Source organism: Sporisorium graminicola, chromosome SGRAM_3 (assembly GCF_005498985.1).
Source record: "Sporisorium graminicola strain CBS 10092 chromosome SGRAM_3, whole genome shotgun sequence".
NCBI classification, from domain to species: Eukaryota; Fungi; Basidiomycota; class Ustilaginomycetes; order Ustilaginales; family Ustilaginaceae; genus Sporisorium; species Sporisorium graminicola.
Genome location: NC_043733.1, coordinates 644391 through 667934, shown reverse-complemented (window position 1 = coordinate 667934; position 23544 = coordinate 644391). Strand labels below are relative to the sequence as shown.

Below are 23544 nucleotides of genomic sequence, written 5' to 3'. Positions count from 1 at the left end.
GAATGCGGAATGGCGTTGATGGAGGTAATGGAGATTGGACGGGGTTACGAAGACGATGGGATAAGGCAGCGAGACCCGCGAATTGGACGTGACGTCGTGCAGCGCAGGGGCCTCGGAACCTTGGCAGGGTGTGAGCTCGCCTATGCAAAGCACTTGGCCTCTCTCTCTGTCTTGGTGTGCTGTGGAGTTAACAAATTGAGCTGAGCCGGTTTGAGCTCCGTCGGCCAGCTCGATCTGAATTTCCACGTTCCAAATCGCAGCAATACGGACGCGTACAAGTCAATCAATCGGGTATTGGACCCTCTTTGGTCACTCCGAGATCCGATACGACGGGGCGCATCCAATTGGAGCACGATGGTGGTCTTTGCGCACTCTTCTTCGCAACCAACCTGCTGCTATCACAATCGCCTTCCGGAAACGTCGAATCACCTCGATCCAAAGTCTCCAATGCTTGTACGCTCTCGCCGTTGAACGAAACACCACTGACAGTCGGCAGCCGTGGTGCCGCGGCACACGACCATCTTGCCGACCATGGCCTCGTCTCAAGCGACAGTGTCGCAAGAGCCCGTGCCTCCCTACTCTCTGGCTCCGCTGCTGTTCCCCACACTCCCCATCGAGGATGCTGCAGGGCACGCCAATCCCTCTTCGCCTGCTGCGATCCATCAGAATGCTCAGCGAGCCATTCGTTGCTCAGAATCCGACGGCTCTTTCCTCTACGTCGGTACCTCGGACGGGGTGATTCACTCTTTTCAAATCAGCTCCCGCATCTCTGCGCAGTTGACCTCACCAAGTTATAGCCTGAAACACAGTCGCTCCATTTCGCATAACGCTAAGCCCATTGAAAAGATCGTTCTGCTGCGGCCATTCAACGCCGCCGCTATTCTCTGCGAAGGTGTCGTCAGCTTCTTGTCGCTTCCCGAATGGTCACCGATACGGAGTCTGCCATCCACTAGGGCGGTAAGCACTGTCCTTCTCGATGACGACGAGTCAGAATACGGATCTGGGACGGATGCTGCTGGTATGATCAGCATTTGCCTGGTGCGGAGGAAGAACGTTATCTTGGCGAAGATCGGCGCAGAGGGCCGATCCGGCCTTCTCTGGGCCACTGTCAAGGACCTTCCTCTACCTGGAGGTGCCATCTTTGCTCGCCGCTTTGCTGATACCCTCTGCATCGCCAATGCCACCGAGTACAGCCTCGTCAACCTGTCCAGTGGCCACATAACCCCATTGCAGCTCCCCATCAGTCAGACCGGCGAATCTCCCTCGGCGCAAGTAAGGCCCAGCATCGTCACCATCCCTGTAGAGCCACCGACAGACAGAGAGGGCAGCCTCTCGCCAGCCGTCGACCGTTCATCCTCCTCCTCAGCATCCGTCAAGTGCGAGTTCCTGGTCACCTCTCACAGTGGATCCATCACTCTGGGAGTTTTTGTCAAGACCTCAGGCGAGCCAGCACCGAAGCTGCTCGAGTGGCCCTCACATCCCCGTTCCGTCACGTACGATGGCAAAAATCTCGTCTCGCTGCTTCGAAACGACACAATAGAGATCCACATGCTTGGAATCGACTCGGTCGACAAGGTCCAAACGCTGCAATTACCGCCTGGCTTGGATCCGCGATTTCTGCAGTCCGTCGAGGCTCCGTTATCGTCGACGCCTTCACGCAGCTCGGACGAGCCACCAGGCGCAGATGCCCTCACCGACCTCAATATTATCAAGGCATCGCTTAACCGACTAGAAGGCCAAGAAGCGCCAGTATTGCGACGCGCATCAGACCACGCTTCTCCAGTTTCATTATCACAGCGGCAGATTCTCCTCTGCGGAAGAAACTCGACGTCTTGCATTCAGCAGGATCCTTTGCTAAGCTGGACAGTCCAGCAGCTACATCGAGGTCGACTGCGCAACTTGCGACAAAGCTTGGACTCGTACAGATCCAACAAAAACCCCCTTCAACGTAAAGATGATTCACTGCGCATCTCGCTCGAGTCGTCCATAGCTCATGCACTGCTCGGTATCGAGCTCCTGCATCGGACAGACTTTTCGGCAGCTGGCGAGGTGTTGCGCTATGCCAATCTCGACCCGAGATTGATCCTCGCACTGTTTCCTGGCTTGCAGCAAGGACAGCAAAAGGCAGACGAGGCAATCATGCCGGCACTCATCCTCTCCAACCTTGGCCGGCTGAAACGTCCGGACGCTGATCAGCTTCAAAGCATCGACGAACTCGTCGATTCGAATCTCGCCTTCAACTACTCCCCACCGTTAGACGTTGCAACAGACAAGGCACTCGTTCAACTTCGTCAACAACTTGTGCAGGGATCGGAAAGAATGCTGCGCACCTTGTTGGAAGCATGGCGAGCCGATGCGGCAGCGGCTCTCGCTAGTCCAAGTGAATCCAAGTCTCGCTTCTGGGCCGGCTCCTTCATGGACGAGCAGATGCTAGCCACCGTCAACGCCTGCGTGGATTCCGCCTACCTGCGGCTCATTGTAGAGCGACGCGGGCTTGTCGGGGAAGATGACACAGCCGTCGATGACGATCTCACAGCGTTCCTCGGGTCCAAGCATGCCTGCGAGTCGTCACAGGTAGAAAAGGCCCTCGAGCAAAAACATTACTTCAGCCTACTCGCAGATCACTACGAGAAGACCGGTAATGTGCAGGGATCCCTGAGGACCTGGACTGCCCTCGTCGATGGCAAGCTTTCCGATGCCTCTGGAAAGACGATCGATGTCCCAAGCGCACTGTCTAAAGTTGCGAGCCTGCTCAAGGACGAGGACGACCCAACGCTACTTTCTACTTACGGGCGTTGGCTCGTGCGGAAAGACTCGGAGGCTGGCATTCAGATCCTCACAAAGGTGACAGCAAAGCTCGGATCGGATCCATCGCAAAACTCGGCGACGCGCAGCAAAGCACAAGAACTAGAATCGATCCGAGTGCAAAAAGCAACCATCAACGAACTGCGCGACATCGATGCTGACGCCGCCACAAAGTACCTTGAGGCGGTTGCCCTATCGACGACCAAGGTGCAGGACGAGCAGATGCATCGCGAGCTCGCCGCAGCTCTGCTTCGCCGTGTTGAGGACCACCTCAAGGATGACTCTTACCGTCGAAAATTGGATGCAGTGGCTCAAGACTACGCTTTCGGATCGTATGCCGAGTCTTTCTTTGCTCACCTTGCGCTGGCCAGTGACGGCTCACCGAAAGAAGCAGACCGTCTCAAGCTGGCTATGCTTCTACAGGGCTCGACCGTGCTCGACTACGAAGCGCTGTTGGCCATGATTGCGCCGTTGGAGTCGCTAATCTACGAGAAGGCCATCATCTTCGGCAAGCTCGGCCTCGATTCAGAAGCTCTGTCGCTGCTCGCCATCACGCTCCGGGATGCCAACAGCGCCGAAGCCTACTGTTCGCAGGATGGTGAGGTCCTCTCGCCTATGCTAGCCTGTTCCATCGCCGAGGATTACGAGGGTCTGCGACCGTTTGCGGCCATGCTGAGCCGCACATATGCGCAGCGTGTAAAGGCGCATGCGAGGGTGACGGCGCAACGCGCGCTTTCGCCGGTGCAGCGCAAGCAAGAGCTCCTCAAGCAGCTTCTCTCGGTTTATATGATCAACGGCGCCGAAGAAAAGTTCCGCATCGCCACCGCGCACTTGCTGAACACGCAGGCGCTGCATCTGGACGGTCGCGAGGTGCTCGAGCTCGTGCCCAAGGACTGGTCGTTGCAGACGCTCGAGACATTTTTGACGCAGAGTCTCCGTCGACAGCTTCATCGTCGACGGGAGATGCAGATGCTGAAGAACATCGCAAAGTGTCGAAGCTTGGACGTGGCTGAGGATCTATGGGCGAGACAACGGGCTATGGGCGGTGTTCTTCAAGATACGGATGTGGACGGAGGCTTTGGGGATGTTGTGGAAGACACAAGCTACGCAGATTGGAAAGAGGGTCAAAACGAGCAAGACGCCGCAGTCGAGCTGGCAAGTGAGAAGAAGCAGACGCCGCAGAGGCAGAGGCAACACGACACCGTTGTCGGCAAGGGAGCCATCATCGACGGTGTGCGCACAGACTACGAGATACCCCCCTCGTCTGCCATCGTTCATGCTGATGCAGACGATGTCGACGACCTCACCTAGCCCTGGGCAGCACCAAGAGCTGGCACGCTCTCTAGCCCTCATTCTTTTGGTTTCAGCTTCGCCATTGATAGCAAGAATAGAGATTGCATGCGATAGCGAAGCAGCTCCTACTGTATGATGGACGCGCGGTCTTTTTCTTCGCCTCTTTTCTTGCTCGAAATTTAATTGGGAGAGATTAACACTCTTGTCAGGAAGTGATTTCGCGTATCCCGAACAAGCAAGCCAATGCGTCATTGAGTGCATGGTTGACATAGTTGATACGCTGAGTAACCTGAGTAACCGCCGATACCCAGACACAATTGACTTCCTTCCTACGCCGCTGCTGCGGACCAAGTACTGTAGCCTTTGCCTTTGGAACCATTCTAAATTTGATGCCTAGTGACAACATGTGATGTGATTTCGATGTGATTTCTCAAAAGGAGGCTGCTGAAGAAAAGCCCGTGAAATGCACGCCTGCAGCTTGACTTTGGTGTCCTAGAAGTAGCGAATTCTGGCTCACGCTTTGCGAACCTTGCTTCGGCAGTGCCGATTGACAACGAGGAGCGTTTGACGCTGGCTCTCAAGCAGCAAGATTCGGCTGTGCATGGCCCTTCTTCCCGCCTGGGACGTGCTTTGTGGCTCGCGCTAAGCAACAGTGAATCACTGTCGCAGTGTTGCTCACTGCTGAATGTGGCCAGCTACTTCGCCCTTCGGCTCCGTCGCTCCCAATCACCATCACCCCCCACTTGGTTTTGCTCGAACAGCGATACTTTGCAACCCGAGTCTACAGACTAGAGAATCACTCTTCCTCATCATGAATGCACTCAAGGCCAACCAAGAAGTCCAGCGTAAGTTCTCACTCAATGCCACGACGCTCGCAGCGACGCATATACAGCCGAGCGTGTGTACTGATATTTTTGAATCTCGACGCAATCAACAGAGGTGGTCCAAGACCTGCTTTCGCGAGATCCCGTGCGATTCAACTCGACCATCAACGCCCACTTCGCCTCGAGCTCCACATACCAAGGTCGAGGTCTCAAGATCACGGGCGCTAGCCAGCTCAAGCATGCCGCATATCTACTCAACGTCCTTGACTTTGGCTCGGCAACCAAAATCTCCGACCAAGACATTCGATGGGATGCTGCCAGCTCCACTGCAATCGTCAAGGCCGTCCGCTACGTCCGACCCGCTTTCTTCCCGCTCTTCCAATTTGCCATTCCGACCAAGGTGGTGCTCAGCTTCAATGCTGAGGAGGGCGCCAAAGACACGCTCTACTGCACACAATGGAGGGACGAATGGCCTCTGGAACAGCTGATCCAAGCCGTGCCTCTTGTGCGTACTCTGTACAGCTCGCTCGTGGTTCCGGTGCTCACGATGGTTTTCCTCTGGGCATCCAATATCGCTTTCTGGCTCCACTCCCGGGTGGAATCGTTGGAGCACCGATATGCGCGAGACGCCGGTCAAGTGTATCTGCACAAGGTAGAGCCTCGACTGCCTCCTAGCCTCACCAAAGGCTTCGATCATGGTGTCCACGCCGCTGAGCATGTGGGTCAACAAAGTGTTCGAGTCCTCTCGCGCGTATCTCATAAGCCTTTGAAGGTGGTCGAAGAGCTGGCCCGCACTACCACTGTAGTCTTCAACCTCGCTCTTCCTCAGCAACTACAACTTCCGTACCCCTCGGTCTTTGCTGAAGATGGCCAAGCCGGACAAGACAAGTCATACAAGGCCGAGAACGAATCCCATGCCTCTGTGAACAACAAGTTGGAGAAGGACTCAACGGCCGAGTATACTTCTTCCAAATCGCCCCGATCCGCCAAAGCAGAAGTCGAAGGCTCTCGATCGCCCAAGAGCAAGGTCTCTGGTTCTCCCAGCGTCGACAAGAACGGCAGCCAAACTTCTGGCCAGACTTCTACCGACCAGACACAGACCGACCAGCCCGCCTCGGATGATGCAGCTGCCGAAGATCACAAGCGCAAAGCAGAGTCGGCTCCGAGCGAGGAACCGCGACACGCCAAGGTCGTCATCGGCCCTTCGGCAGACAGCACGCAGCAGCCTCAGGCCAAGGAGATTGACCTGGTCACACACCAAGTGACGGAGAAGGCTCCCACCGAATCGGCGCAAGAGTCGCTCTACCAGCTGCTCAAGAAGGATGATCAGCTGCCTGGTGGCCACGGCAGCGGCAGTGGTGGAAAGAAGGCGTCTGGAAAGAAGAAGGGTAAGAGTGGTGGTCGCAAGTGAGCATCACGTTAGCTAGAGGAGAAAAGCAGTTTCACTCTGGATCACTTCATTTCCTTGAACTGGTGTCCAGACTCTTGTGTCCATTCAGCTTGTCACTTCCCCACAGAAGGTGGTGATGCACAAATAGTCTTCGTCTTGTTTTCCTGTCGCATACGCATCCCTCGTCCGCATCCTCACAGTCCAATTCCAAGTCAACCAGTTTTCATCTTCGGCATTTTGTGTGGACGCTGCGGGTGGTCAGTGAGGTAAGTTAGATCACGGCGGGCAGACGTACGCGAACAGACCGAATCTCAGCGGGACACCTACTTTCGAGCCTGTGGAGTGCGGAGCGGTCGTACGACGGCGGAACAAGGAACAAAGTCGAACTTCTCGGTAGGATCGGCGCGTTTCGTCGTCAACACAAGGAGCACGACCTCTGGCGCATCTCTGCACCAAAGCACAATGTTCCTCAGAGAGCATGAACCACGCAGTTACGACACAGATTCATTCGCATTGCATCTTGGTTTTTCTATCCCGAGGATGAGGATGGGGAGTGGTGTGGAAAGTGCGTAGAAAGTGTGATGTGTTCAGAAGACGGGCGTGATCAAGTCGCCAAACTTGCGAGCGACGATGATGCCGGCGGTGAAGACCGAGAGGCCCCAGACGATCGAGAGGTTTCCGGGGCGGTGTTCGGGAGCGAGGATCTGGTTGTTGATGAATCGGATGAGGAAGTTCTGCTGGGCCTTGGGGGCGGGGCGGCCGCCAGGCGACGAAAGGAAGCCTCGTTGGGCCGAACTGTTGATGGGCGTGTGGCACGAGAGTGTACTAGTGGGTCAGTCGGAAGCTCCAAGAAGTGGTTCGATTGTAGAGCTGCATGATTGCAGGTTTGGAAGTTCGTGCGGGTCGAAGTGCGCAGCAAGCAGCAATGTGCCGCTGAGAGACAGCTCTTGCTGAGTATTAATGTCGAAGACACCAGCTAGACAACTAGATAAAGCTTGCTTGCACCCCTTCCAATCATTAACTCCACCCTTATCCTCCCCGCTTGCCGGCTGCAAGACCGATGAGCACTTACAGATATGATCCGTCAGACATGTTGACTGTGTGGATATGCGTGTGCGTATGTGTTGGTTATGACGGAAGGCCGGTATGGCTGCGGAAGCCGATGTGTTCATTGCATATCGAGCAAGAGTGGAGAGCCGAAGGTTAGAATTTTTCTGCAATCAGGAGCCCGATTACTCCCATATCGCCGATCCATTGACTATTTTGTCGACGTCAACTCTCTCAACGGAGATTCAGCACAGGCAGCGAAGGCGTAGAACAATGAATCAATCTATTAGGTGTATGTGCAGTGACATGTAAAGAGAACACTATGCAAGTATTGAAGACCCTATGCCTTGACCTGAACGTCCTTTGCCCCCTTCGCCGTGGAGCCTCTCGAATAGTCGACCAACAACCTCAACTTCTCCAGCACGACAAACACGATGATCGTGTTGGGACTCAACCTCATCCATGCCGGAGTCCAGCCGCGGAAGAGGAAGCCGACGCCTTCCTTTTTCAGATCGCCTCTCAGCGTCTTGAGGATTCCCTCACCCGAGCCGGCAGCGTTCATGACTCTGCTCTTGATCACATCGGCGGGGCTGCAGACGGTGGTTGCTACAGTACCTGCCATGAAACTTGCCGAGAAATGCAGGCCTGTGCCTTCGGTGAAGTATCCTGACGAGAGGAGGAGGCTCTTGAACACGTCGTATGTGGCGAGTTGGGAGGCGTTCATCAAAACGGCGCGGACCGTGTTGGGTCCTAGACCGCGGAAGAGCGACGAGACGCCTTCGTCCTTGGTCATCCGCACCAGCCCACTGATCGCATTGGGGTAGTTGTAGCGATCAGCAGGCTTCTTGTTAACATCACTCGTCATGCGGACGAGCAGGATGTCCGCCGGGTTCCCCGCCAATCCACCCGCCGCACCTGCCGCAGAAGCACACAATGCCATCTGCAGCGGCCCTAACGGCCTCCCATCCCCGTTCTGCTTCTGCGTCATCTCCTTGAGCTTATCGTATGCTCCGAAGCGTGTCACACTGTACGTCATTTGGCGTAGCAAAGACGCAGTGAGTCCAACGTACAACCCACGTGGGCCTTCCTCGCGAAAAGTCTTTACCATGAGCGAGAACATGTTTTGACGCGCAGATGCTGTTTGCATGCGTGTCTTGGTGAGATCGAGCGGATGTGTGAAGAAGGCTGCTATTGACGCAGCTGTACCACCCAGGTAGAAGGGATACTTCTTGGGCTTTGATGGTGTCGTCCTGGGCCGTGATGCTGTTGATGACGATGACGGCAGCCGACTCGACGACGCTGATATTGATTGTGACATGGCTGCGGCCTATATGAGTCGGAATCCGATCTCGAAACTTGCTTTCCTCCTTGTCCAGTCAGAGTTTTGCGCTTGCAGTCCAGTCTGTGCGCCGTGAATGGTTGGCCCTCGAGATAAGAAGTTGCAGCAGAGACTTCGACAATCCGTTCTGCAGCTATCCAGCCTTGATTCAACGCGCTCGAGCCCACGTCGCTTGCTAGATGTAAGCTCCAGAGGTGCGCTGAGTAGCGATTTGCGGGGAGGCGAGAGGGTCGATCCGTAAGTCAAGGTGATGAAAGTCGAATCGAGAGGGAGCATCAAAGACGTCAAGTCAAAATCAAGGGCCACAGGAGAAAAAATCCGAGAAGACGACGTCACAAAGATTTTCGAGCTTTTCGGCTTGTCCCGTCGTCGCCGCCGCCCACCTCAGCGGCGCGAGATGACAAAAAGAAAATCCGCCTCTCCGTGGCTTTCTCTGGGTATGCCGGTCCGCGTCCGAAGAACAACGCTGTGTCTCAGATCTTACCGTCTCACCCACGGTCAATAAACCCCTCCAACACCGCCGCCAAGAAAGAACGATGAGACAGCGTCAGCGAGCCTAGACTAGGATTCCTCATCGTCTTTGGAAGCACTATCACCGCGTCAAGTTCACAAGATGACCAGCGCTGCTCGGAACCGGCCCGGCGGGAGATGCCTTCTCGGTGCCACGTGGTGGTGGACAGCCCTGCATGGCGCGACCACAATCAAGCTAGGGTGACTCCGACAGCACTATTCAGCTAAGTTCCTCCTCCTCAGGCCGTTCAATCGGTCGCACACACATGAGCAGGCAGGGGTAGATCTGAGGCGGAATCGAGACTGGTATTCGAAATCTGAGCTATTGTGAGGACAGCGAAGAGCATAAGTGAGGAGATTGGAATGGAAACACTACAGAGCAGGGGGAGACGGGGAAGGGACCAGACAGACAGATGGCTATCCCAGGATGGACGCCAGTGTCGGAGGGAGAGAGTCCTTTTTTGTAGGTGTTTGTTTGTTCGTAGACCACGTTATCTCTAACGAAACGAGATCCTGGCATCTCTTTTTTTTTTTTGCTTTCCGCGCGAGGGGACAGCGAGAAACCATGCAAGAGCGAAACTGGAAACGTGTAAAGTAGAAGGGGGAAAAGAGCAAGAGACTCGGACAAGGTATGCTAGCCGGATGAGAGTCTCGTAGAAGTGTGACTCGGCGATCAAGGAGGGTGACAACAAACACTAGAATGAAAGTCGAAAGTCCTCCTCGGAAAGACGCCAGAAGATGTAAGAGCGGGCCAAGCAAACGCTACTGAGATGGTGCAGGAGAAGCAAGACGAGTTCAGGCAGAGTGATGCCGTTCAAGCTTGGTTGCGTCCCTTAATAGACCGATGGACACGAGGAGATGCTGAAGACGATCGCACCCGCACGAGAGCTCCCGGCCACTAGGGGTCTTCAAGGAGGAGGCTCGGCGGGGATAACGATGTGCAGCGTTCCTTTGCAAGTCGAAAGGCTGTGACCGTGATAGAAGCATTGCGTTCAGCATATGCTCCAGTAGCGTTGCATGCATCACCAACAGGTCGTCGACAACAGACACCCACCGCATCGGGTGAGTGTCAGAACGACCTGAAAGTGTTGCGGTTGGTAGAGGGGTGGCTGGAGTACGCATTAAGCGCGCAGCACGCCGACCGCGTCGTTCAGCGCCGCTCACAAAGATACTTCTTCCGGGCGCGAAAGGAGCGGTGGCCCGCTCGAGACATGTAAGAGAGTCGACAGTCGTATCGACGACCGGCGTGGCGGTGAGCGCCAGGCGGGATGCGAAGACATCGAGCTGTTCTGAGAGTGCAAATTTGAGTGGCTAGGGAAGGGCGAAGTAAGACGAGAGGGAAGGAAGGGTTAGGAATTGTCCGGAACACTAAAGCTTTGGTAGAGTATGACGTGGCGCCAATGCAAGCCCAAAGGTGCATGTGAGCTAGGAAGCACTTACTGTTGCAGAGAGATTCATTCAAAATAAGTAAAGGAGCCGGATGCCTCGGCCTAGCCCAGGTCATCGGCGCGGCTCCTTCTCAGAAAGCCGCCCTTGGCTCTTCTTGATTCGCCACGATGTACATTCTCGAAGTGGCGCTGCATATCATGCTTGCGAGCAAACTGCTTGTGGCAGTCGGCGTCGGGGCAGATGAAGGGCCGTGCACGGGTGAGAGGATCCTCGTGCGTGTACGTGTGGGTCTTGAGATTATAAGCACGGTCGAACAACTTGCCACACTCGCCGCACTGCCAGCGCTTGGCCTTGGTGATGGGGTCGATGAAGGGCGCGGGGCTACCAGAGGAATGAGAGTTACCGACCTTGTTGGACGCGGAACGACGATCTCGGCGAACAGGGCCGATGTGCGAAGCGTGTTGTTCCTCTTGAGAGCTGGCAAACTCCTTTATGGGTTCGGAGACGTGGTATCCGAAAGCGTCGGCGAGCGTGCTGAGCAGGGCAGCTTTTGTGTCGTCATCGCTGAAGTAGGGCTTGAGCTCTTCTTCAGACCACAGGTCCTGCTCGTGCTTAGGCTCGAGCTTGGCCGAGGTATCCTCGGTTTTGAAGGCAGCGGCAAGGGTGGAGAACGATTCGTGATCGTCTAGCTCCTCCACCTTGACCATACTCTGCTGACTCTGCAAGGACATCACAGTAGACTGGCTGGACTCGACGTCGAGCTCGGTCGGCTGTGACTCGTCGGACTCTGGCTCATGGTCAGCATCGAGCTTGACGTTCTCGAGGTCGGAGGCGGTGGCACTGACAGACTCTTCGACCTGAGGGTCGGTGAGATCCTCAAAGGCCTGGTCGGTGAACAGCGGAAAGGTGTTGGCGAGCGCATCGCCTTCAAACTCGAAGCTGGCATCATCAAACATGGAAGGGGATACGAGAAAGTCGCGGTCCGAGTCGGGCGAGCCCGCAGAGTCGCTGTAGCAAGCGTCGAACAAGTGTCGGTGGACGGGCGTCAACGGCGATGGATAAGCAGCCGCAGGTGGGGTGGCGACGGGAGATGAAGCTGACATGGCGGTGTCAAAGGCAGTGTCAGAAGCAGCGGCAGGAAGCTCGCTGGGTTCAGAAACGGCGGCAATGATGGCGGCGGGGGTGGTCTGCATGTTGGGCTTCTCGGTCTCGACGGAGGAAGAAAATAGAGGAGCGTCGGCCACAGTACGAGACGAAAAGGTCGAGCTGTCGATGACGGCGTTGACCGCCGCGGTGGGCGGGCTGAGCGACGAGAGAGCTGACCAGTCACTTCCAAGCAGGAAGTTTTGAATCTCGCCGAGATGATGGGTGTTGTTGGTGGCGGCGGAGTCGATCGACTTGGTGTAGCTGTCGATGGCGGGTGGCGAGCCAAAGGAGGTGACACCGAAAGGAGAAACGGTGAATGCGGACATGGATGTGCTGTTATCGGCAGACAACGAGTCGACTGGTGGAGACACGGCGGAAGGAAGAGTGAGCTGAAAGTAGTTGAAAGGTGAAGATGAGACACGCAAGGCGTAGTCACAACGATGTGGAGATGGTGGTGTGAGTGAAGAGCGAGTGATAGTGATGACGATGAAAGGTGAACGTTGCTAGTGGCTATCAAGTTGATAGAGAGATGATGGTGTGAAGGAGAGATCGTGTGAGGCTGTGGAACGAGTAGATGTAAGAAAGAAAGGGAGAGGAGGAGAGAAAAAGAGAGAGAGGAACGGCGCTCGACTCGGTCGGTGGGCCCTCCAACTATATCTCTCCTCGGTGGCGGCGGCGGCGGTATTTCCGTGATAGTGTGCCATTTTTTTTCGCACTGAGGCAAGTGCACACCAAGAGCGCGGCCTGTAGAAGCTTCCGTAGTGGAGGTGCCGTGGCCAAATTAAATAAAAATAAAAAAAGAGAAAAATCCCAACTTGAGACCCGATGAAACACGAATCCGCCAGGGTCTATTCCGGAGACAAGGGAGCAAAGCAAGGGTCTGGTGAAGCACTATCACGCAACGACGCAAATTCTTGCGCGCGCGCGTGTGCAACTGTGACCGAAGCGATTCCTAGTCATCAACCTTGTCTTTCCGGTTTGAAAGCCATTTCGCCAGTCAATCGAAGAATCAATTCACTTTCTTACGTTTCGAATTCGTTTTGAGCTTTGTGAGACTTGAACTGAATCCGCTCTGCTTGCACTATTGGCATATCATTGGCACCAAGCCTTTCTCATGTCATTCGTAGAATGGTGAGATGAGGTGGGATTTGCATGCAAAGTGGTGGTGGTGGTTGCTGCTCCGTTAATCAACAGGGAAAAAGGGCTGAGTCAATAGGACACGACCCTGACATCGGCTATACCACGCATCGTGCATCTCCGTGGAGCCAGAGAGATAAAGCACAGAGAACAAAAGCCAAAAGAATAAATAAACATTTTCTTAAAATCACGTATGACAGGCGACGAAGACCTTCCATCCGCTTCGCTGTGGAAGTCTTTTTTTTTCGCATTTATTTGGTCTAGATTGACCGGCAACCCCGATAAACGCGAGTCGCACGACTGACGTCCGTGGAACTGAAGCCTCACAGCACTGCAGCCGAGTGTGGAGAAGCAGTCGCGACCCACCTCAAGAGCCGTGACTCGAACTACGATACCGACTGCCGTCTCCCGGTTCGCGCGTATCGCCAGCCTTCCTTTTCCAAGTTCAGACGCGCACAGCTGTAGACACAGTGTCAAGCACAACACCTAGAATGGATCGCTCTACCGTAGCATGAACGAGCTTCTATCGCATCGATGTGAAGCCGTAGATTGGAAAGGCAGTGTTTGGCCGTGGAAAGAGGGTTTGGTTCTCACACAGTCGGCTTACTGCAAGTCATGCCGATTGTTGATACTGCCTCCCGCGGAAGCCTGCCTCACCTCACCTCAGCAAAGACGGCGACATCCATTGAATTCTTATCTGATTATCGAAGGCAAGCCCCTGTACTTCGTCCTGGCTTGCGCGCACGCGCGCTCGTGTCGCGTTCCTCGCTTGTCCATGTTTACCTTTACCGAGTCAGGTTCGACGACAACTGGCGTGGTCAACCAAATGACTCGACGACAACGGCCCACCGTCTGGACCGCTGCTGGCACAGCACGGCAAGGCTCTCTAACTCCGCCCGCCGCGACTCCTCCACGTCAACGCGCTCGGAGCCAATCGTTCCGCGTCGCATTGATTCTCCACCCTGACAGCACAGCCTCGGAATGACAGACAACATGCTTCCACGTCGCCGTCCGTCCGTCCGTCACGCCATGGACTTTGGTCAGAACGTGGCTCTGGCAATCTTTGCGAAGCGGCAACTTCTATTCTCCGACCTCCACCGTCACCGGAATGCAATTGCTCATCCCCTCCCTTTCCCCGTGCATTCGGCACCGCTGACGCGGCCTGATAACACGACGATGTGCTTAGCCAAGGGTGGTCCACAGGACCACCATTAGACGCCGAGTGCGTCACTTTGTCGCCGTGTCGTGGTCAAGGTGATTCGTGCACGTTGCCCGAGAGTGGTGGTTTGGCTTCGCATAGATGCCGTAGCCGATGTCCGAGATGCACCGTACCGATAAAGGGCTGATTCCCGTACAAGGCCGAGTCCGGCGGCTTGTTGCATCGCGCTTTCCGAAAGCAGCGTCTACAAGCAAACAGGCTTGGCCTGGCATTCGACGAGATCCGTGATCGCCACGATTGTAACGATCGGCGATCTTTTCTCGGAAGCAGTCCCGATTCAATGGTATCATTTTGCCTCAGATGTCGAGTCGGCCCGTGCCAGGTGGTCTCGGGAAAGGGCCGAAAAATTTGAAGGCCGATCTTCGTCACAAGAAGCTCGTCAAATCAGACGAGGCGAATTTGGCTTTGACATCGATTCTTCCACTGACCATCGACACGAGCAACAACGTCGACTTGGCATCTTCACCAACACCGTCATCCATCTGCATCACAGAGACTGCAGACACGACTCGAAGAATTTTCGGTAGACACATTTCCATTCGCTAGTGCATGTCCTTCATCGCGACTTCCATCGCCGGACGAATCCCTCGACTGCTTCAACTCGCTGCCCTCAAGCCGGCTTTACACTCTCGACACATCAGCATGTCTTCCTCTTCATCTCCACAGTACGCGCTGGAGCGATCAGTTGCCATTTCGGCAGTGGAGCGCGCATGCTCGCTCACGGACAAGGTCTTCCGCAACCTCGTCACTGCTGACACGGTCACCAAGAAGGACAAGTCACCTGTCACCGTCGGCGACTACTCGGCGCAGGCAGTGGTGAATGCCATCCTTGGGTCCCACTTTGACGAGGACCCTATCGTCGGAGAGGAGGACTCCAAGGACTTGCAGAAGCCCGAAGCGGAGTCGCTGCGCAAGCAGATTTTTGCTCTAGCCAACGAAGCGCTCAAGAACCCAGCACAAGAGTGCCCCGCTGTAGCTGAGGCCGAGTCGAAAGCTAACACGCAAGCATGGGGCGAACGCGAGCTCACTGAACGAGAGCTTCTCGCCGCCATCGACAGGGGTACCGCTGAGGGGGGCGCCAAGGGTCGTTGCTGGGCGCTCGACCCCATCGACGGTACCAAGGGCTTCCTGCGTGGAGGCCAGTACGCCGTGTGCCTCGCCTTCATGGTCGACGGAGTGGTTCAGGTGGGTGTCATGGGATGCCCCAACTTGCCGCACGACGCCTCGTCGGCAAAGCCCAAGGAGGGTGAGTTTGGCGCTGGTGAGAAGCGCAGCGATCTCGGCACACTGTTCATCGCTGTGCGCGGACAGGGCGCCTTCCAACGTCCCATCCAGGGCGGCGAAGAGAAGAGGATCTCGATGCGACAGATCAGCTCGCTGTCCGAGGCTTCGTTCTGCGAGTCGGTCGAAGCGGGCCACTCTTCACACGGCACCAACGCCAGGATTGCAGAATTGCTTGGCATTTCGGCTGCCTCGGTGAGAATGGATAGCCAGGCCAAGTACGCCAGCATCTCAAGAGGGGACGGCGACGTTTATCTGCGTCTGCCCGTTGGCGACGGCAGCTACCAGGAAAAGATCTGGGACCACGCTTCTGGATCTCTGCTGGTTGAAGAGGCTGGCGGTAAGGTATCGGACATCCGCGGCAAGGACCTCAACTTTGGTGTGGGACGAACTTTGCGCGACAACCGCGGTGTGGTTGCATCCCAAAAGGAGCACCACGCCAAGGTCATCGACGCTGTTCGCAAGGCACTCGAAGAGGAGGGTCGAGGACACCTTTGAGCGGAGACTTTTGTCGCCAAGATCGGGACCGATGTTGCTTCGTGTCATCTACTGTATCTGCAAACGTCTGCAATCCACTTCTTTTGACCACCTTCTAGACCCGTTGCAGGCGAAATATGCCGAGTCTGCAGACTGCGACGCGGCGGTTGCATAAGGCAGTTGTGAATTTGAAAGCCGACACCGAGTGACTTGCTTGGCAGCCGGAGGGTTCATCCTTACGCGTTGGTCGTCTTGACATGAAACGCCGGTAACTACAAGTGAGCTGAAGAGCTTTATTTCATGCTAGCTTTGAATCAAGCAGAGGCAATATCGTTCACGTCGAAGTGGGCCTCTGTTTAGCGCAGTAGCCAGAATGGTCCCTGCATGCACTCGCTAAGCTGCCATGCGATCCATCCCAGTCAAGTCTGGTCACAACATGGTGTCAGTCTGCAACAGGCGTGCCTGTGAGCCTGAATCGACATGGTCCTAGCATTCGTCTCACAGACGTTTGTGGCCTTCCATGTTTGCAGTCTCAAACTGAATTCTGCCGAAACGAGAAGTACCCAAGAGAGGGATCTCGATTTGTTTGGAGTGGACTGACAGCAGCGAGCGCTGTTTGTTCCAATTTTTGGAATTTGAGCTTTTCTCTCCGCCAAGCTACGAGGAGAGCAGTCTGCTGGCTGGATGGCAGAATGGATGTGCAATTTCACTCTAGTTGCTGCCATTGTCCGAGCCGTCAAATGAAGCTCTGTCGGAGTGTCGGCAGCTCTAATGCAGGTGAAGCGCGTAGTCGATTCGCCACGCCACACACACGCACACTGCTGCCTATCTGACTGGCTGAGCGGCCGCTGTTTGCTTGGCAGGGAATTGGCCGTTGGCAGGGGACGGTGGCTCGTGTGACAAGCCTCTGGACATTCCCCTTGCTTCCGGCACCTGCATCAATGTTCGGTTCTGCAGATTTCAAGGTGGATGCTCCATGGGCTGCATCCGCGCTGCCCATTGTCCCCTCTTCTACAAGTTGACATTCCAGCCCGCTTTCCGTTCCTGAGCTGTCCTTTCCTGCACCTCCCTCTCTCTCCCCCTCCCACACCGGAAACCCCTGTATTCTTGGCCTCGCAACTCCATGCACGAGCGTCGATGCGTGTGCGTGTGTGTGTGTGTGTGTGTGTGTGTGTGTGTGTGTGTGTGTGTGTGTGTGTGTGTGTGTGTGTGTGTGTGTGTTAGTGCGCATGCGAGCGCAATGGAAAGGAACGCGCATCAATGCCGGAAACTCATTATGCCTTGCTTCTGCCACTCCGTCCTTGTCCAAGCGCCGCATCTACGGCTTCTCTCTACGGCTTTACCACCACTTCGGGTTCGCTGGCTCACGGTCACGAAGTACATCAGCAGCGTAGACCCTGAAGTGACCACAAGATCTGTGCCGTGCCGCTGCTGCATGAAGCACCATCTCGTCTCTTACGACGTGTTCAGGCGCAACGAATTCCGTCGCGGTCTTGTTCATTGCTCTAGTATCCCTCAACATCGACAGTCTTCGCCACTTCGTCCGTCCATCCTCCTGGACGTTTCATCCAGGCAGTCTCTATCCTGCACCTCAACCTCATCTAAATGGTGAGCTTCGATCAGTTGTTTCACAGTCAACAAGCTTCATCGCAGACATCGCTGCGTAGACCTCGGCGCTCGGATCCTCTTCTTGCACCGGCTCGCCGCTCCAGTCTGCATTTCGAGTCTTTTATAGCGCTTGAACATGGCGGTCTGAGCGCTCCAGCTCGTTCCACCCCCTTATCGTCAGCCTAGGGTGCGGCAGCATTGTTGCTTTCGACCACCCTCGCCCGCATTGCCAATCTTGGCAGAATCGCGCTTCCACGTCTAGCCTGCGTGTCGAAAGCGGATCGATCGCACATTAACGAACGCTCTTCAACGACAAGCAGACTCATGCCAAGCAGACGGCATCATGAGCAAACACTACCAGAATGGTTCTGTGACTGTTCAAGCCAGTGCCATGGGCACTGACAACGTTGCTGGCTTTGGGGCTCGCAGATTCATGCAAGACATCTATCAGCAGTCCTACCGTGCACACGATGACCAACAGTACCAGCATCGCGACCAGCCAACACACCACCACTCATACCGTCAAGACTACAACGCACATGACCCTGACGTTAGTAGGCAGTCGGCATCGAGAAGCACCAAATACGGCTACCATCAGAGTCCATCGAAAGTGATAGCAGCTCTACCTGCGAACATCCCATCCCACGATCGAGGAAACGCAGGTGGATCCTCCTTTCGCGATCATCGCCTGCAGCAACACCATTCTCACCGACACGGACAGAATCAGTCACATGCTCATGCTTCGGCTGTAACACGCACAGATGCAGACTCGAGGACCGTCTGGCGATCCGACAGTCTCGAATCATCAACGACCGAGTCAACAGCGGGTCTGGCATATGATCGCAGCGGCGACAGCCAATATTCACGAAACGAGTATTCGGCCTCTTCCGCAGTCTCTCCTTCCACCCGCAGAGCAGCGGTGCCACAAATCACGCCGGTAGACCGAGCGACTATCTACGACGACGACTACGAAGAACCTGCCGATAGCTCGACGCTTGACGCCGCGCCTCGGCCTTTGTCTCCAGCCTCGGCGACGATGGGTGACGTTTCGAGCGATGTCTCGTTTACTATTGTGCGCGCCACTGTGCTGGAGCCCGACCTTCCTAAGGCTAAATGTGCCGACTGCGGAGTGAAGCTGGATTTCGAAGAGCTCGCCAACCATTCGTGCCAGCCCTTGAGCGCTTCTCGACCGCCCCTGCTGACGATCCAGGTTCCTTCCTCTTCAAGCAGCTCCACGCTCTCCTCGAGCGCAACGTCACCAGCTCTCACCACACCACGCTCGCCCTTTTTCGACAGATACGACACGCTGATCAGCGACTCTGGGCCTTTGAGCCCTGCTGTTCTCGGCACGGTGACGCGGGTGGACAAGGGTCGAGTGGACGATGGCGAAGACGAAACTCCCAAGGCGCATGCCGTCAGAATTGTGGGCACCCAAGCGGCGATCAAAGTATCTCACGTCAAGGCATCCAACCCGACAACAGCAACAGCATACAGCATCGAGACTCTTTCAGGATCTTCACCTCCACCCCAGCCTGGCCCTATGCTGCGCTCGGTGAGCGACACACAAGCGGATGCAGCAGCGCGTCGTAAGATGATCGAGGAGCAAAGGGCAGCCAAGAAGAAGAAGGACATGATGGCTTCGCCTATGCCTCGGGCAGCAACAACCACAAGCCTGTCCAAGCACAGCGTCCCGAAAGACGACCTTGCTAGGTCTGCTTCTGCTAGGGCGGCTGCAGATGTGCCGGCCACCATGCCACGCGTTCATGCGCTGGCGGCCCTAGAAAGCCAGCATGCCAAGACAGGTTCGTCTTCGTCGGTCTCGTCGAGCAGCACAGATGCTTCCGAGCGCACGGGCTTATCAGGTCAACATCCGGTCTCCCGAGCAGGGCTGAGTACCAGCATCACGCCGAGCTCGAGCTACGAACGGATCGAGGATGGTGTCGACAAATCGCCTGCCAAGACTGTAGCCGGTTCGGTGTCCCCGAAGCAGGCTCGTGATCGTGGCAAGGTCGATCTCAGCAGCATCGAGGAGATGATGAAGGGTCTGACCTCGAGCCCGGAGCCGATGCAGCAAACGTTGACGGATGCGTCGCGCGAGCTTGGGCAAGAACGCGAGGCGGTTCCAGGCGCACCTCAACGTTCAAAGTCGGCGACAAACGCAACCAAGACGGATCGAGAACGGGCATTGGAGCTTGAGCTTGAGCGTCTGCGCGACAAGGAACGCACCCGGCAGTTGCAGGCGATGCGATTGAGGGAGAGGAAGAAGAAGGAGCGGGCGGCGAAACGATGCTGCATCTGCGACTGCTCGCTCTCTTCGAGCCGGACGCCATTTGTGGAGCGTGATGGCAAGCTGCTGTGTGCGCGGGATTGGAAGGAGCTGTATCTGCCCAAGTGTCGCAAGTGCAACCTGATCGTGGAGAAAGGCGCGGTCAAGTCATCGGACGGTGCGCTTCGAGGTGTCTTTCATCGAAGCTGCTTCTCGTGCGCTGCGTGCGAAGCACCGTTTACCGATGGGAGCTTCTACGTCTTCAACAACCAACCGTACTGCTCACGTCACTATCACCGCTTGAACGGCAGCCTCTGCCGCGAGTGCGAGTGCGGTATCGAGGGCGACTGCCGACAGACCGACACGGGCGATCGCTTCCACCCGCACTGCTTCAGCTGCCAATACAGCTCGAAAAATGGCAGTAAATGCGCCGAAGAGCTGGCAGATTATTATGTGGTCGGTGGCCAGCGTCTATGTGAACGACACGCTGAGAAGATGGCTCGACGACTGGCCAAAGCAGGCCAGAAGCAGCTGGACTTGCGTTCTCAGAAACGCATGACCATGCTACGCAGTCTTCGATGACGCTGTCTTACTGATCCATAGTTTTGTTTTGATCAAGATACCCAATCAGATAGCTGAGCTTAGGACATCAAATGGAGATACCAATGTTGCCTTACACCAAGGATGTTCGAGAGACGTTTACGATGAGGGAGGTCTTTGGCTCTGACGGGGATGAGAGTGATGGGGAGGGGATAAAAGTGGCAACGTAGGAGCAGACAGACCCTGGAGGCTAATGCGCACACGCAACTTGCACTCGGAGGGCCATGCAGTCTGCCAACAGCCATTTACAGGAATTTATTATTATTAAATATTTACTGCCAAGCGGGAGAGACAACGAGAGTCGAGGTGAGAGGACGCGGTTTTGTAGGTGAGCATTCCAGCATGTGGGTAGCAAAGTTGGCAAGCGTAGCAGAGGCTGCCCGCCCAGAGGTAAAGCACGCACGCGCGCACACACACGCTAGACCTCCATTTTGGACTCGCTCGCTTACTCGAGACGTCGTGTCGAGCACTTCACCACCACCACCGCCGCTCCTCCTCGTCCAACATTTCTCTTTCTGCCTTGTCGTCGGTACGGCTTGATCCAGGCAGCTTTCGCTGGCTTCTTCCAAGCGTCTTAAAGACCCTCGTCAGTGTCACCCGCATTTGCACAAACTTGTAATCCTTTTCTTCAGAGGCCAAATACGGACAGGCTTGCACGTCCTTTCGGGCTCTATCGTCTCCCCCCTGGTCGCATCATCAAGCCTGGCTTTCGTCTCGGTGCAGCTTCAGCTGCCTTCTCACTTCGAGCAGCTCCAATCCACATCCTTGCTGCTAAGTCCTTGCGGAGCCAGCATCATCACCATCAAAGGCCGTCTCGTATGCACTCGATCATCTTCTTTCGTCTCACCTCGCTTGCGCGCCATCAAAAACGTTCGTTTCCACTACCATCAACCTAGGCCTCTGGATCGCTGTCCTCGCCCAAGCGCGCGCCGTCACCACCTCTCAGCATCTTCTATCAACGCTCGTTCGTTTACGAATGGCACCCTTCGACTCTGTGCCCAGAAAGCCATGCAAAGCAGATGAACAACAGCGAAACGTCCTGATCAGGGTATCCTCCGAGTAGAGTTACTTCTGCGCGCTGTGGTCGTTCCAAAGCGAGACGGATGTGTATCTGCTGATACGCGTCAAATCCCACTCGTCCACCACCAGCATGTCGTACCGTCCAGACTCGTTCGTTGCCGGTCCCCAGACCTCGCAGCACGATCCCACTTGGCAACTGCACTCCAGTACTGACTCTTATCTTCACTGGGACGCCAATACAAAGTCGCCAAGCGAGCAACATCCTCCTCGTAGCTCCACAGCCAGCGCTGCACCCGCCATGTCCAGGCTCAGGTCCGCAAGCTCCGCCGCCTCGACTTCTGCGCCAGGCGGTCAGATGCCCGCAGAACCGCAACAACCCGACAGCGCATCCGTAGTGTCGCACCATGGCCACACTACCAGCCCTGAACGTTCCGTGTCGCCTTCGTACTTTACCAAGCTTTACTTCCAAGCGCCCAATCGCTCCTCATCCGGCACCAGCCCTACCATCACTTTCACCGGCGCGCCAGCTGAACCATCCCTCCTCGCCAACGCTCAGACCCCACCTCCGTTGCCCGATGGTATCCAGCCAACCTCTCAACTCGCGGATCCCACTCGTGATGCGATGGCTAACCGCAGGCCCTCCATCACCGCCGTTGCGTCTGGACCTGCTACTACTGCCGCCATACCCTTGTCGCCCACCCTATCCACCAGGTCTGCTGCTAGCGGAGGCGGCTTCTTTGCATCTTTACGCCCCTCGTCTCCAGGCAACCTCTCCATCTCTACGTCTTCAAGGACTCAAGACGGCGAGGCTTCGGTCAAGCCCAGGAGACCCAGCAGCGTCTTTGAACACGTTGGCAACGTCTGGGAGCGCTTCGGTCGCAAGGTCCATCACACGCGCACAGCAACCTCTGAGCAGCAGCCCAGCTTGGCATCGCACCCGCGCCGCTCTGCCAGCCAAGCCTCGCCCCCGATCGGGCTGACACCCGAATCAGCGGATGCCTTCGATACCGCTCGTACCTCGCCGTCCGATTCTTTCATCTCGCAGGCCTCCCCTTCGCAATCCACAACCACCGACTCGGAATGCCGTACTCCCGCAACTCCGAGTGGAGAGCCGCCAGCTTCGATACCCACGCCGCAGCCGCTTCCCTCTGCACCAGCGTATACGTCCATACCCTCCCATGACGCACTTGCGAACGCACCGCAGCAAGATGAAGTGGAGGAGCTGCCGTATCTGGCTCCCGAATCACCGGAATCGTCGCAAATACAATCCGCAGGCCCGGTCGTCGGCTCGCCCCGCATTGCAAGTGGTCACAGATCCGTTGCGTCGCACCGCCGGACATCGAGCTTGTTTGAGCGTGTCCTAATTCAGGTCACCGACGACAACGAGAGGTTCTCTGTCGTCGATATCTCGGGCGTGGACTCCGCGGATGCCATCAAAGAGAGAATGTTTGCCAAGCTTCACCTCTTTGAAGCGGACCATTCGAGCTTCCAGCTTTTCCGCACCGAGATTGGTCAATCGGAAGCCACTGGTCCCGTTGTCAGCGATGACGCGCTGCTTGTGCTATGCCTGCAAATGGGTGACGATCGTGGCACGCTCAAGTTCTTGGTGCAGCAGACCGCGCCGCCACCGAACTCGACGGTGCGAGCGATGCCACCGCCGACCGCTGTCATCGTTACGCAGAGGACAATGAACGACGACGTTCGCAGAACTTCTGGCACCGGCTCGGCTGCCGGCCATCACCTTCGAACAGAGAGCCAGTCTTCCAAGAGCTCGTTGAGTGATGCTTTGGTCTACCCCGAGTTGTTTGGTGCGGATGCGAGTCACGAAGGCTCGAACCGCAACTCTGGTAGCAGCTTGACACGGACCAAAGCGCAGGCAAGGCGCGCACTACCAAGCGCCCCACCGATCGATGACTTGCGCTCTCCCACCCATGCCGGTTCAAGCTCAGCGTCCCAAGGTTTCTACCAGGATCGCCGATCCATCGCCTCTTCCGCTGACGGTTCTGCAAACGAGTCTGTGGCGAGACATAGTGGCCTGGCCAGTGAAAGCTCGCCTTCAGTGATTCTCACTCAACGGTCTAGCTCAATCTCGGTCAATGTTCCATCAGCTCCAGGCTCGTCGAGCAGCGGTGGCCGCCGTTCAAGTCACGTCGATGATGACAAACCACGAGTTGATGCCGACGCACATGTCAA

At 56.0% G+C, this 23544-nt stretch overlaps 8 protein-coding genes across 8 annotated transcripts; 5 read left to right on the top strand and 3 right to left on the bottom strand.

Moving 5' to 3' along the window:
• Nucleotides 1–531: 531 nt before the first annotated feature.
• On the top strand, nucleotides 532–4116 carry EX895_004463 (uncharacterized protein; the record flags this gene model as incomplete). Its single annotated transcript, XM_029885057.1, has 1 exon — nucleotides 532–4116. The coding sequence occupies one exon, from the start codon at nucleotides 532–534 to the stop codon at nucleotides 4114–4116; it is 3585 nt and encodes a 1194-aa protein (XP_029738807.1).
• A 793-nt stretch (nucleotides 4117–4909) lies between these two features.
• Nucleotides 4910–6333, top strand: EX895_004462 (uncharacterized protein; the record flags this gene model as incomplete). The annotated part of the gene is made up of 2 exons (XM_029885056.1): nucleotides 4910–4943; nucleotides 5036–6333. 2 exons carry the CDS (start codon nucleotides 4910–4912, stop codon nucleotides 6331–6333), a joined length of 1332 nt encoding a protein of 443 aa, XP_029738806.1.
• A 566-nt stretch (nucleotides 6334–6899) lies between these two features.
• EX895_004461 (uncharacterized protein) lies at nucleotides 6900–7404 on the bottom strand (the record flags this gene model as incomplete). Its single annotated transcript, XM_029885055.1, has 2 exons — nucleotides 6900–7107; nucleotides 7385–7404. The coding sequence occupies 2 exons, from the start codon at nucleotides 7402–7404 to the stop codon at nucleotides 6900–6902; spliced, it is 228 nt and encodes a 75-aa protein (XP_029738805.1).
• Nucleotides 7405–7699: 295 nt separating this feature from the next.
• On the bottom strand, nucleotides 7700–8677 carry EX895_004460 (uncharacterized protein; the record flags this gene model as incomplete). Its single annotated transcript, XM_029885054.1, has 1 exon — nucleotides 7700–8677. One exon carries the CDS (start codon nucleotides 8675–8677, stop codon nucleotides 7700–7702), a length of 978 nt encoding a protein of 325 aa, XP_029738804.1.
• Nucleotides 8678–10698: 2021 nt separating this feature from the next.
• On the bottom strand, nucleotides 10699–12069 carry EX895_004459 (uncharacterized protein; the record flags this gene model as incomplete). The annotated part of the gene is made up of 1 exon (XM_029885053.1): nucleotides 10699–12069. The coding sequence occupies one exon, from the start codon at nucleotides 12067–12069 to the stop codon at nucleotides 10699–10701; it is 1371 nt and encodes a 456-aa protein (XP_029738803.1).
• Nucleotides 12070–14741: 2672 nt separating this feature from the next.
• On the top strand, nucleotides 14742–15878 carry EX895_004458 (uncharacterized protein; the record flags this gene model as incomplete). The annotated part of the gene is made up of 1 exon (XM_029885052.1): nucleotides 14742–15878. The coding sequence occupies one exon, from the start codon at nucleotides 14742–14744 to the stop codon at nucleotides 15876–15878; it is 1137 nt and encodes a 378-aa protein (XP_029738802.1).
• A 1930-nt stretch (nucleotides 15879–17808) lies between these two features.
• Nucleotides 17809–20313, top strand: EX895_004457 (uncharacterized protein; the record flags this gene model as incomplete). Its single annotated transcript, XM_029885051.1, has 1 exon — nucleotides 17809–20313. One exon carries the CDS (start codon nucleotides 17809–17811, stop codon nucleotides 20311–20313), a length of 2505 nt encoding a protein of 834 aa, XP_029738801.1.
• A 1168-nt stretch (nucleotides 20314–21481) lies between these two features.
• EX895_004456 (uncharacterized protein) lies at nucleotides 21482–23382 on the top strand (the record flags this gene model as incomplete). The annotated part of the gene is made up of 2 exons (XM_029885050.1): nucleotides 21482–23288; nucleotides 23366–23382. 2 exons carry the CDS (start codon nucleotides 21482–21484, stop codon nucleotides 23380–23382), a joined length of 1824 nt encoding a protein of 607 aa, XP_029738800.1.
• Nucleotides 23383–23544: the final 162 nt, after the last annotated feature.